General features: G+C 37.5%; 1 protein-coding gene across 29 annotated transcripts in view; it reads left to right on the top strand.

Annotated features, from left to right (window-relative positions):
* The window catches only part of DST (dystonin), a 479,832-nt gene that overhangs the window by 384,733 nt on the left and 80,946 nt on the right, over window positions 1-14,153 (top strand). For all 29 annotated transcript variants that reach the window (XM_025991085.2, XM_072734513.1, XM_072734492.1 and 26 more), the window contains 2 exons: window positions 1,401-1,896; window positions 2,960-4,431. In XM_025991085.2, coding sequence (XP_025846870.1) covers window positions 1,401-1,896; window positions 2,960-4,431 — 1,968 coding nt within the window. The remainder of the gene's footprint in view (window positions 1-1,400; window positions 1,897-2,959; window positions 4,432-14,153) is intronic.

Below are 14,153 nucleotides of genomic sequence, written 5' to 3'. Positions count from 1 at the left end.
GTGTCATGTGACTTAACAAGATAAATGTTTTCATTATAAACACATTAGCTTTGAACAGTATGTGCTTAAACTGCCTTGAAGTGTATTTGTAATGTTTCAGATGGCCATAAGATACTATCTTGAGATTAGTAGGAGACCCCCCAGAGAACCAAAACCAGGAGGCATCCCAGAACAGTCTCCTGAGCCCATGAGTGGGTCAAGTCCCTTGATCATTTCAGTCATATTGTGGTTTATGCAGACCCTGTTAAAAGGGCCTTCTTTGAAATATTAATGTGATTGTGTAAGTAATAACATTTTTATGAGAAGCTTCTATGTGGTTTTTATTGTTTAGAAATTACTCCTTTGAGGTTTTATTCATTTTGATTGTGGTAGAAGATAATGAAACTTGTAAAACTCATGCAATACACCCCTGAGGGGTGAAGAGACAGAATAAAAAGAGGAGAAAGAATAAGAGAAACAGAGAGGAAACCTTGAAACACAGTGGGTTAGACTAGTCTAATTATAAAGCAGATGAATCTCAAGGAGAAAAAAAGTCCCTGAAATGTAAGTTAGATGTAGTATCAAAAGCTCTGTTGTAGTTCCAGTTGGATTTCCTTACATCTAAGTATAGTATTAGAGCAGTTCGGCTAATTCTATATTTTGAAAATACAAACCAGTCTTGGTCATTGAGAGTCAACATGTCCTAGCTCATGTATGTTCTTAATCTGAAGAGAACGAAAACAAAAGATATAAATAAATATTTAGGAAGAAATAATTGTCCCTAGCCTTGGTAGTCTCCTCTGAGATAGGTAACATATACTAAAAAAAAAAAGGGACTTTCTCTGGATTATTCATTGTATGATGAGATAAATGTTGAGCCTGCACATTCTGAGCAACATGATTTATTAGCGACTATAAATGTCAATAAACCTTATATCTAAAAATTGTAAAAATAATGCACCATCAGTTAATGTATTCTAACACTGTTATTGCTGCACATTTCCTATTGTATAAAATATAGAACATTTAAAATAGTCTACAAAGAGAAAACTACAAGTGGAAAAATAAAAATTCGATGTTTGTGTGGTATGAACTTGTCCAGCAGTAGTGCTTCCCGTTGTGTACATCAGTTGTTCATTCTGCCCAGACTTCCATATTTACTTTCCTCTTTTTTCCCCTTTAAGGGATGTGATTTTAGACAAAATCTTCTCTCTTCGAAGCACCATCGCTCTTAGGATTAATTTAAGATTGTTGCCCTGCCTTTGAAATAAAAACTAGGAAAACAGGAACTTAAAAACAAAAATAAAAACTAGATAGATAAATACCATTTCTGTCTGTTTAGAAACTTAGAGCTCTGTTTTAAAGAATTAATTATCCAATAACTTGTGTGTTTATTTACCCTCGTTACCTCTTTGCCTTAGATTCTGCTGCAAGAATTTGACACTCGGAAAACTCAGTATGAACAGCTAACAGCAGCTGGTCAGGGCATTTTAAGCAAACCTGGTGAACACCCTTCTTTCCATGGGATTGTGAAAGAGCAATTGGCAGCTGTGACCCAAAAGTGGGACAGCCTAACAGGACAATTGAGTGACAGATGTGACTGGATTGACCAAGCCATTGTTAAAAGCACACAGTATCAAAGCCTGCTGAGAAGCCTTTCTGATAAACTGAGTGACTTGGATAATAAAGTCAGCATTAGTGTGGCTGTGAGCACACACCCTGATGCTATGAACCAGCAGTTGGAAGCAGCCCAAAAACTGAAGCAGGAACTAGAGCAGGAAATGAAGCAGATAAAAGTGGCCCAGGCCCTCTGTGAGGATTTGTCAGCACTGGTTAAGGAAGATTACTTGAAAGCAGAACTTAGTAGGCAACTAGAAGGCATCTTGAAATCATTTAAGGATATTGAACAAAAAGCAGGTTTGTCTGTCCTCTTTTAATGCATGTATTTCCTGGAAATGGAGATCATGTAGTGCCTCTTTCCAGGCCTCTGCCAGGAATCTAGGATCCTGAAGAGAATCTGTGCTCCTTGAAAGTATAGATGAAGGAGGGGCCACTCTCCTGAGCACAGAGAGTGGTTCTGTGTCCATGTGTAGAAGCAGCAGTAGGGCAGTGCTGCACAAATAGTTGGCAAAACCAAGGCCCATTGAAATTTTAGGTATTTCAAGCTGGTTTTTAAAAGATGTAAATTTATGTTCTTGTCATGTTTCATTGCACCAGAAAAACAGGTGAATACGGTTATTAAAAAGGCTGCCCGTTACTCATCTGTAGTTACTTTGTTTCGTTCTGTCACAGAAAGCTTTTCTAGAGAAATGTGTGAAAGAGAAGCACTTGGCACTGTGTTCTTCTCTTACCTGCTGTGGCCCTGATTCTGGCACAGACGTCCCAGTGGGTGTCAGAGGTGGCAGTAGTGAGTAGTGAGCCTGTTAGACGGGCCTGCCAAAGAACACATTTGGCTGCTACATTTGTTCTGTTTGAAAAGTAACCTTAAGTGCCTTGCAATTAGCAAATAGTTTATATTTTACTAATTGATTGGGTTTATTTATTGATCATAGCACTAACCATTTTGGTCCTACCCCTTTATTTTGACGGGATATTGATAATATTAGCTCTTTATTATGATGATGATGATTACTTGTTATGACCACTTTTATGTGCCAGGCATTGAGCTAAGAACCTTACATATTCTATCATTTAATTGCCAGAACAGCTTCTATTAATTTTGCCAACTTGGAGTTGAGACTTAGAGGTTTCATCATTTGTCCAGGGTCTAATAGCTCATGAGAGGCTGAACCAGAACCCTAACCCATGCAGTTCCCGTGTGCCACATGGTGCCTTTGTGATATGGAAAAACCACACAAGTAGAAGAGGCATCTTCCTTTTAGACCATTCCGTACATTTATTTGGTGGTTCTTCTCTTGGCTTTTCATAGACTGGACTACATTTTGATGTAAAATAAACATGTCTGTGATTTCATTTTTAGAGAATCATGTTCAGCACCTCCAATCAGCCTGTGCGAGCTCTCACCAATTTCAGCAAATGTCCCGAGATTTTCAGGTTTGGCTGGATACAAAGAAAGAAGAGCAAAATAGTTCTCCGCCAATATCAGCCAAACTTGATGTCTTGGAGTCATTGCTTAAAGACCAGAAGGACTTCAGTAAAATGTTGTCTGCTCAGTCTAGTATCTATGAAAAAACCATTGCGGAAGGTGAAAATCTCTTATTAAAAACACAAGGGTCTGAGAAGGCAGCCTTACAGTCACAACTTAACACAATTAAAACCAATTGGGATGGATTTAATAAGCAGGTGAAAGAACGAGAAGACAAAGTAAAAGATTCACTGGAAAAAGCCCTCAAGTATAAAGAACATGTAGAGACCCTCCGGCCATGGATAGACAAATGTCAAAATAACCTGGAGGAAATAAAATTTTGCTTGGATCCCACTGAAACAGAGAATTCTATTGCCAGGTTAAAGTCTCTGCAGAAGGAAATGAACCAACACTTGGGAATGGTAGAACTGCTTAATAATGCAGCCAATAGCTTGCTCAGTGTCTGTGAGGTAGATAAAGAGGTGATTACAGATGAGAATAAATCACTGATCCAGAAGATAGACATGGTCACTGAACAACTTCACAGTAAGAAATTCTCTCTGGAGAACATGGCCCAGAAGTTTAAAGAATTTCAAGAAGTTTCTAAAGAAGCTAAAAGGCAGCTTCAGTGTGCAAAGGAACAGCTGGATGTCCATGACTCCTTAGGACCCCAGGCCTATAGTAACAAGTACCTGAGTGTGTTGCAGACCCAGCAGAAGGGACTTCAGACTTTGAAGCATCAGGTAGATTTGGTCAAAGAACTTGCCCAGGACCTTGTGGTAGAAGCCTCAGACTCAAAGGGAACCTCTGATGTTTTATTACAATCAGAAACCTTAGTTCAGGAACATAGTGCACTGAGTCAGCAGGTTGATGAAAGGTGTTCCTTCTTGGAAACCAAACTTCAGGGCATTGGGCATTTCCAGAATACCATCCGAGAAATGTTTTCTCAGTTTGCAGAGTTTGATGATGAACTAGATAGCATGGCCCCAGTGGGGAGAGATGTAGAAACATTGCAAAAGCAGAAGGAGGCTATTAAAGCCTTTCTGAAGAAACTGGAAGCCCTAATAGCAAGCAATGACAATGCTAATAAAACCTGCAAGATGATGCTGGCCATGGAAGAGACCTCACCTGATCTCGTTGGAATCAAAAGGGACTTAGAAGCTTTAAGCAAACAGTGCAACAAGTTACTGGACCGAGCACAAGCCCGAGAAGAGCAGGTGGAAGGGACAATTGAACGTCTTGAAGAATTCTACAGCAAACTGAAGGAATTTTCTACTCTGCTTCAGAAGGCTGAAGAACATGAAGAGTCTCAAGGCCCTGTTGGTATGGAAACAGAGACAATTAACCAACAGCTTAATGTGTTCAAGGTAGGGAATTCTTTATTTTTACTGTTTTTTTTTTAAGAAAAATTTTATTGCATATTTTTATTTCTATTAGAAGAATAATTTTTTATTAAAAGAAATTTATAATTGGTACAGAAAGAAGATTGCCTATTTTGTAGAACCTTCTAGTAGGGCTGTCATACAGTGTTTGAGCTGAAATGAGCATATATGGGGGTAATATCCATGCATGTGGGGATTTCCAAGCCTCCTGGGGATTTGGACCCTGGTGGGATAAGACCTGAGATAATATCAAGACTCAAAGGGTGCTAGAAAAGTTTAGATGAGCCTGAAACTAACATTGTAGGGTCTGTTCCTGATGTCATTCACAACTGACATCTGGAGTGAGCAGAGCCATGTTTTGAACTTTGCTGCAGAGGCCAATCTATAACAAAAAGCTTGTTCTCTTCATATTTGTCTCCCAGCATTTTGTTTAAGTGGTGAATTATAGTCTTTTCCTGCTCTTTTATTTTTTCTAGTTTTCTTATCATTTTTAATTTAATTTCTTTTGTAAACTTTTTCTTCCAAAAGTTCGTATTTTTAAAGGCAGAGAGGAGTTCAGTGTTGTAATCCTGGTTTTATAAAGCAAAGATCTTGGGCTCTTGCTTCAGAGGATTAGGAATACATTATTTTTGATTGGACTACAAGTTCCTCAGTGCCAAGAAATGCCTGTCACTTGATAGCATTGAGTGTTGCTTAATAAATGGAACATTAAATAAGAATGGTGGGCCACGTTCAATGTCACTGGATTTGACCTCTTTAATAATATTATTAAGGTGACTAAATTTTGAAAAATAACTTCTTTTTCTTATTATGATTATGATTATTTGCTGTTTATAAAATACCTTTAAGGCCCAGTTCTTTCAGGGCTCAAAAACCTGTGATTCTGTATAGATAGTGATTTTTGAAGGTGAAAGAACTGTTCACCCACCTTAAGAAGTAAAACTGGGGATCTCTGGGTGGCGCAGCGGTTTAGCACCTGCCTTTGGCCCAGAGCGCGATCCTGGAGACCCGGGATCGAATCCCACGTCGGGCTCCCGGTGCATGGAGCCTGCTTCTCCCTCTGCCTATGTCTCTGCTTCTCTCTCTCTCTCTCTCTCTCTCTCTCTCTCTGTGACTATCATAAATAAATAAAAATTAAAAAAAAAAAAGTAAAACTGCCAGTTATTTTACCAGCAAAGGATAGGTTTATTTGAGACTAGCAGAGAATTGCAGCATGGGACAAGCAAGCTAGGGCAAAACCATAGGCAAATCTGGAAAATAAAGGAGAAAAACATTCTTTTGTGGAGGAAAGCTAGAAGTTGAGAAGGCTATTAGAAACAAAATGTCCATCAGAGTAAACTGGAATTTGAAAGGATGGTGGCTTCTCACTGGCTGAGTTGTGACAGCCTCTCATCAACTGGACTGCTGGAGGGGTTATGGAGGAAAAGGTAGGCCTGCCTTCCTCTTGTCTGCACAGCAGTAAAATAGATAGCCTCCACCTGTGAGGATTTGAGAGCTCCCCCTCTTGAACTTCCCACCCCCAGTTTAGGGAAGTTTCCCTTCATTAGTTTTCATGAAAGCTACCATATTGTAGACTTTACTTCCTTAAATAGCCTATCAAGCTTTCCTGTTGCCAGTTTGCAAAATTGAGATTTCACATGAGAGAATTCACTATTAGAAAAACAAAGTTCCATGGCAGGGGAACTGAGATTTGGGAGAGCTTGATGAGTGAGTCTCCAGAGATTTGGGAGATTTGGGAGAGCTTGGGAGAGATTTGGGAGAGCTTGATGAGTGAGTCTCTGGAGTTTTCTGTAGAACCCTGGCAAAATTTGAATGCCTAAATGACAGTAATCAGGTGGCCTTCTTCCTGGTGAAATTGAAGCATGTTCAGTGCTTTTGTGAAACATGATCATTTCTCTGGATTTTCTGTGAATTTGTGTAGAAGAAAAAGAGAAGGACTTCATTTCTCCTACTTGAACCACTTGTAAGAAAAATGAATAAAAGTAATAATATTAGTGCATTAGTGCTGCTGCTTGTAGGTGCTTCCCTCTTTGTGTTCCAGGCATGAAAAATATAGTTCTCAAAAAAAAAAAAAAAAGAAAGAAAGAAAGAAAAATGTGTCTCTCTATATGGAGAGTTCTTTTGAAAGTAAGAAAAAGCAAGGTAGGAGGAGCTCTTTCACCATTGCATTGAAAGTGTTTTGCAACCCAAAAAGCACTAAAGCATCATTACCATTAATGGTTACAGTGATTGTTTTATTTGATTGTGAAGAGAAATAAAGTGGTCATTTTTTCTAAAATAAACCACTTAGCATGCTGTGTTGTCTCTTTTCTGATTACTTTGCAAGGAGTTGATTGATTTTAATGAAATTTAGTAATAAAGAACATCTTGACACAACTTCAGTGTCTTGAGACCCAGTGACTAAAATAAAAATTTCCAAGTGGACAAATCATCTGCATTTAATATATTTCAGGACAGAGGGAAAAAAATAACAAGAATGTTATGATAAATAAAGATGGTAGCATACACAGTCACTATAATTCTATTTATTTATGTGTATGTCCAAAAAAAAAGCAATTATGACAACTAATATTTATCGAGGGCTTACTATGTGTCAAGCGTTTCTCTAAACTCTGTCTGTAATCCTGTTAACAGTCCAGAGACAGGGTTGCTATTATTACCCTTATCTTAGTATAAAGAAGCTGAGAGCCAGAGGTTCTTCCTCTGGTGACTTGCCCAAAGTCACACAGGTAGTAAGTGTCACGGCTTGCATGTTTTGGCAGAAATAATACAGTGTTTCATGTCAACTTGATTCATCGTGATGCACTAATATTTTGTCTGAGAAATTTTAAAACCTCTTTGCCGTAGCCAAATTTGGGTGGCCTAAGTAGCTAAATTGTTCATTTCAATCCAAAACATTAGCAATACCCACTTAATGAAAGTGTTCTATAAAACTGGCTGCTCTGAGAAAAATGACATAAATGTGTGTGGAATTTCCCTAGAAACTGGTGTGTAGATGCTGTAATGCTGATAGTGATGGTGCTCACTACCACCACCTCTACTGCTGACATAGAACTAACCATTTCATTGTCTAAGTCATTCGATCTTTCTTGATTCAAGTGGTAAATCAATTTGTGTGCAAGTCAGATCTCAGTTTGGTTTTTGTTGAACATTATTTTGAACACAGAATTTTAGGAGGATTTTAAAGAATTTAAAGTAGAATAATCTATATTGAGTGAAAAACTAATAGTCTGCTAAAAATAGTTATTTTTATAGTTCCTAAAAATAAAAAAGAAGGAGCACTGGAGTACTGGATCTATTTTTATTATAGACTTCAAAATGTAATCCAGTTTGACATGACTCTTATCTGGTAGCTTTAGTTTAACCTAATATGACAGATGAAATCTTAATTTTTCATGAAACAAAATTTAGAGTAGGACTGAAACTTAGTAGCTATTACCCACTCAGTAGGGGGTATCTTATATGCTCAGGGAGTATAATGGATTATTTAAATTAGGTAAGACATTTTTCTGCTTCCATTTTTTTCTAAAAATTAACTTAAGAAATAGCAGTTAATATCCTTGAAAGTTCAAAATTAATTCATATTTAAAATACCAGCCCAAACATAATGATTAAAAACAAATGCTATTCTGAACCAAATGTCCTAATTCACTGTCCATGAAAGCTATTCCAAGTTTTTGAAAATAGATTGAGTATTACCTTCTGTGTTAGCTTAAAGTTTTTAAAGTATTTTGATTGTGTGAGTTCTGTTTACCATATGTTTTCTGACTTCTAGATATCAGTCACTAGGCTAAAATGTATGAAGCGTGAGGTGTTTTCTATTACTGTTGATAACTTAAAGTATCATTTTTCTACTTATACTTGTCTATATTATATTAAATTCTATGCACATTGTCATAAATTCCTAGGCAGAAAAGAAAAAAATTGCCTTTGGTGTTCCCTCTAACCCTACCTCCTGTTAAAGATTACTATCTTAAGATTATCTTCAAATCTAAACTACATTATTAAGTAATATTAATATTTCCACATTTTTATTTATCAAAGACACATGTAGCCAACTATATACAGGGAACATGTCCCAGCAGTTCCTGTGATGTCATCAACAGCCAGTCAGATCTTCTGATCATCACGAAGTAATCATTGTCACCATATTGAATTGATTTAATTTCAGTGAAGATCAAAGACATTTGATGTTTTAACGAACATATACAGTCACATCCTAGCTGAATATATATCCTTCGCACCTCTATCTAGGCCATCATAAAAAGTCTTACCTCAGAACCTGCTTCCTGTTTATTTCTGGCTATTCTGTTGCTGCCTCAAATTGTAATTCAGTTTGTCCCCACAAATGAACATATCGCCAGTACAAAGTCTCTCTAAACTGATTTCTTTTTATTTTCAAAATTGAAACAGCATTATATGAAGCAGAGAATTTTTAAGCCAAGTCAAAACCATAGACAAAGACCAGAACACCTACCTCATGTCTTATCAAAGCATGTTCTCTGGTCCAGGTGAAGGCATTGTTTAACCCAGGAGTCTTCATCTGAATAATAAGTGAGCTAAAATGCCAGGTATCATGAGGCTACACATACTAGGCAATGGGAGCCCTATTTGTAAATAGTATGGCTGAAATCAATCAATGTCCAAATACCTTCCTAAGATATTTGTGAAGGGATCCTAAAACAATGATGTCTATGATGTCATCATATTTTTTATGGATAAAATTAATTTGTTCAATGAATGCTTTAACATAGTGGATTTTAAGTGTGCCCATATTGTTATATGGAGGTCCATGGTGAATTGTCACACATTTTTGTTGGGAACAAGAAGAGATTAAGTAAAGCTGTTGTCCAAGAGATTTTTCTTAGGGGAAGAAATCTTACTTGACTAGATTTCTGTTATTGTGACTATATTAGTAAGGCAGTTGTATGGTATCTTCCTCTTTTTTTTTTTTTAACGAATATATTTTCACTATAGAAACCATGACTCGATGCATGGGCCTTATGGGAAGGTCACATCATTTAATCAGGTACATCAATGTGACATTTAAGATTTTAAGAAGAAAGACTATCATACATGATGGTCAGTATCATGTAGACTATCATACATGATGGTCAGTATCATACAGAAGGTCCCCCCAAGCAGAGACCACCACACTATGGTACAAAGAGCTGGAGCTGATCACTCATAAAAACTAGCAGAATACACAGGTGCCATCTTTCCCACATCAAACACAAGGATATACTACTCTGAAAGGGCCATCTAAAGGAAACTTGGCAATGTGGGTTCCCTTTCTGCTTTTGCTGACTAATACTTTCAGTCTTTATGCTGCATGGTCCTCTCTTCTGTTGCTTTATTTAAGTTTGGGAATTAAAGTAAGTTGTTCTGAGGGCAGTTTTAACCAGAGATTTCATGATTTTATACAAGGAGGTTTGTTTGTTTGTTTGTTTGTTTGTTTGGTTTTTGGTTGCTTTGTTTGGGATAAAACTATATCACCGTTTTAAAGAGATCTCCCAGAAGTGCCGAACTATAGCATCTACTGTCATTATCATAGTCCTCCCTTAGGCAAAAGGTGATCTACATAATTTATTAATGTGGAAAGTTGTTTAAAGGTGTGGGTGTGTCTGTGTGTGTGAGAGAATTTGTTTTGTGGTTACAAAATTATACATTGGCTTCTTGTTAAGAAAATTTGACCTCTAAATGTTTTTTAAATAGTTGCCTAGGTCTGTAGTCTTCATTAAGTATTGTCTCAGAGAGGTAATTGCTGTGATTGTAAAGTTAGCTGAAAAGCTTTTGGAGCCATCCAGGAACCAGCATACCCTGAGAAAATGTCTGCTCACATACTATGTTGCTCACTTGACTTTAATTGCCTTAATCTAAAGAATACTTTATTTCTTTTAGTAGTGTTTTAGAATGAAAAATGTTTTCAGGTTTTGTTCGGTTTTTGGTTTTCTGAAGGAAGTTGAGTGGGATCATTAACAGGTGCATTGGTTTTTGCTTGCTGGATGGCTTCTTTGGGAAAAAAAGTTAACTTTTAGAAATGGCATATGCACGTGGGCATATATTTAAATTAACAATATTATATATAGAATCATTTTCTGTTACATAGAGTATTTTTTTATCCACTGCCATCTGAAAATTGTATTGAAAATAGAGGAAAAAAATAGTATTGTAGTAACTTACAGGAAAAATAGCAAGGGCCTATTAAAACTATTAACATTCACATCAAGATAAATTCCCATCAAGATGAGACAGTAAGTCTGTTAAGTGTTTCTGAAGTTGTTTGCTTTTGTGGTGGGGCCTCATATTCTACTTTCGTTTAAATATAAACTTTTTATTAAAATAAATAGCTATTGCATATTCATCTGATAAGTATCTTTGAAAATTCTCTAGTTATTTATGTGAAGATGTTTATTAGTTTGCAAACTTAAAAACATGAGATTCTTAAATTTTTCATTATCTAATGGTATATCTGTTTTAGAAAGAACAGAAATTGTTGTTCCTAAGGCTTATTTTTGTATCACAGCCAAAAAAAAAAAAAAAAAAAAAGCCCAACAAACCATGTATCTCTTGTCTGGCTTCTGATCCAGATTTCAGTAGCTAGCTGTTGGGCCAGGAAAATACTTTTGTCAGTTTTCATGGATAAGATTATATTTACTCACACATTTGCTACTTATTGCACATTGAATTTCTTAATATTACCAATCTTTCAGCCCTAAAAACTCCATGTTTCAGTTGATAAAATCAGTCTTTAGCTTTTCTATGAAATGGATTGTTGCACTTAGTGGTAAGATTTTTCAGGAACTTTACTTTTCAAATATTTAATTTCACTTTAGAAATATAAAATGAAAAATGGTACTATTTTTGTTTATTATACAGTTAGAATTTGTGTACTTTTCCAAAATCATCTGCCTTTAGAAAATACTTTAGCTAAAGAACATCTAGTAGGGAACCTAAAGTTACATTTTTGGAACATTTAACATTACGATTTCTGTAGATATGAAATAATAGTGTTGACTATTTTTCAGAAAAACTTTGCTCATTTTATTGTGTATTATGAAAATGTGAGAGGTCTATATATGATAATATTTAGCAGTTTAAGGTATCTTAATTTTATTAATGTTAGAGACTATAATATTTAAAGTAGCTGTATAAGTCAAATTTGGGAGGGAAAGATAAACCAGTCTAATTCTGCTCTAAATGTAGATACACCTTTGGAGTGTGATTGGGGGGTGGGGAGTGGCCGAGGGACAGAGAGAATCTTAAGCAGGCTTCATGCTGGGCTTGATCTCACAACCCTGAGACCGTGACCTGAGCTTAAATCAAAGAGTGGGGTGCTTAACTGACTGAGACACCGAAAGTGATTTTAAGTAACAAAAATATAGATAGATAGATAGATAGATAGATAGATAGATAGGTATGCATACATGCATACACAAATATGTGTATGTATATAGTTGTCATAAATACCAGTATAATATTAATAGTTCACATTTAACTTGAATCAAATTATTAGGATTATAATTTGTAGAAGTAGTTGAAATTAGTTAAAAAAAATAGGTATTCCATTATTGAATAAATGGGTTATATTCAAACATAACCACCAAAGGGCACTTCTCCATAGCACTCCTTACTTTCAAGCTATATATTGTGCTCTTTCCTCATCCATATTCTCCACTGTACTGTAAGTTATATAAGGACAGTGGTGCTGAATCTCTGTGCGCCAGTGTTTTGCCAGTGCTTACTATGGTGTTTGCTAGATAGTGAGCAGTTTTTGATGAATGCTTGAATTTATGAATGAATTATATATGTAGTTTAAAAATGTAAGTTTAAAAATAGACTATCCAACTCAAATGTGAAGATTACACATTGTTTTTCTTAGCTTTACATAAAGCCAAAACAATATTGTGATGATGATTCAAAGTTACAGTCTAAGGTGAATTCGGGCCATTCTTATGAAAAGTTCTATGAGGATCAAAGGTACTCATCCACATTTCATGGAAACTTGAATATTAATATTGCCATGAATAAGTAGCTTTCCAGTCTTACATATCAGGATAGGGGCAGTTGTGAGTAAAACCCTTGGTCCCTCACGATCCTCAGCCTAGTGCCCAGTCTACTGTTCAAACATAGTAACTGTGTGTGCTTTTTTCTTATCATTAGCACCTTAGAGCAGACACTCTGCTCAGTACCATAGGATCAAGTGCTTGTTGAAATATTTTACTTCCTGCCTATGATAGGTATTTTTTACACATATTTTTCTTTATAGATAGCTATATATATGTATTTTTCTTTTCCCTACTTACTATACTGAATTGCATCAAATAATTGTTGAATGGGTATGTTATTACCTATAGAGTTCTGGTTGGAGAACTCTTTTTTTTAAGATTCAGTTCTTATCTATAAAAATAATTTTGGAATAATGTTTTCTCATTAAAAGTACAAAAGTTCCGTGCCGCATCTTTTCTGTAAAATTATCAGAGAAAGTATGTAATGTTTGTTTTTTTTTTTTTTTTTTTTTTTACTAGAACTGCCTTCAACTCAGGTCAGCACAGTTTTATTTATGTTCAAATGATTATTATTTTGTGAGATTGAGAAAAATAATCTGCCTTTACTTATAACTCTGTCTGCTACAATGGTAGTGTTGCTTATTTTATAAAATAAAGAATGGATGGATTTTATTTATTTAAATAAAACTTAATTTTTCTCACAATGGTTAAGGTTTGTCTTTGCTGAATGTATTTTCAAACGGTGTTTTGAAAGAGTGCCCAGGAGATAACAGTCTGCGGATATAATTTTGTTTATTAAATATCCAGAGTCCCTGGCTGCACTTATTTTTGCCTGGGCCTTGCATTAAGCTCCGGGGGACTTGTGTGTTAGTAACTACTGATACTCATGTCAGCAGTGCTCAGGGCTGGGCCCACAGGAATAATTTACTCTGGAGAACAGTTAGACTTGAACTTGGGCTTTTAAAAAGGAATGACTCAACACTGGGCTCAAAGTGATCCGCACTTTGCATGGCAAATGCTACTGAAGCGGAGTCTGCAACTGCAGCCTGTGAGGGTGTGGTTTCAGCTGAAGGATAGGGACCTGTGTCCTGTGTAGTTCCCCCCCCCCCCCACCCCTCCATTTGATATTCAAATGAGCACGGGGACGGGGCGTCGACAAAAGCATTGCTTCGGCGATCCCTTGGTGTCAAGTTCCGCCTCCGCAGCCCTTCGGATCCCTCCCCATTTTGCGCTACGTAGTTGGTGGGATTTCGGGGGACCTCTGAACCCGAGCCGCCCCTCTCTTCCCCAGTCCCAGGCCTGGGTCTGATGCGCGCTGATGTCACCACCAAGCTGTTGCACGGCAGCCTGTCGGCCTCTCGGTACCTCCCCCTGAAGCAGCTCGCCTGCTCCCGCGAGGGGGCCAGGAGTCCAAGAAAGGATGTCTGCGAAGTGAAGTCGCGGGCGGGCGGAGCAGCCGAGCGGTAGCGCTGCTCGGGCGGCGGCGCGGGAGCGGAGCCGCGGTCGCCCGGGGAGAGGGGGCGGCGCAGGGGGCGCGCGGCGCGGGCGCGGGCGCGGGCGCGGGAGGATGCCTGCGGGGACCGCACTGCCCCGAGGAGCTGGGGACCGCGCGGGGCCCCCGCCCCCCCCACCGGCCACCTCTGCCTCTCTCCAGCTATAGCTGAAATGAAAGCCAAACCGCGGCCGCAGTGGGTCAGT

The sequence above is a fragment of the Vulpes vulpes genome, chromosome 1 (genome assembly GCF_048418805.1).
Source record: "Vulpes vulpes isolate BD-2025 chromosome 1, VulVul3, whole genome shotgun sequence".
NCBI lineage: Eukaryota > Metazoa > Chordata > Mammalia > Carnivora > Canidae > Vulpes > Vulpes vulpes.
This window is presented reverse-complemented; position numbering and strand designations above follow the sequence as displayed.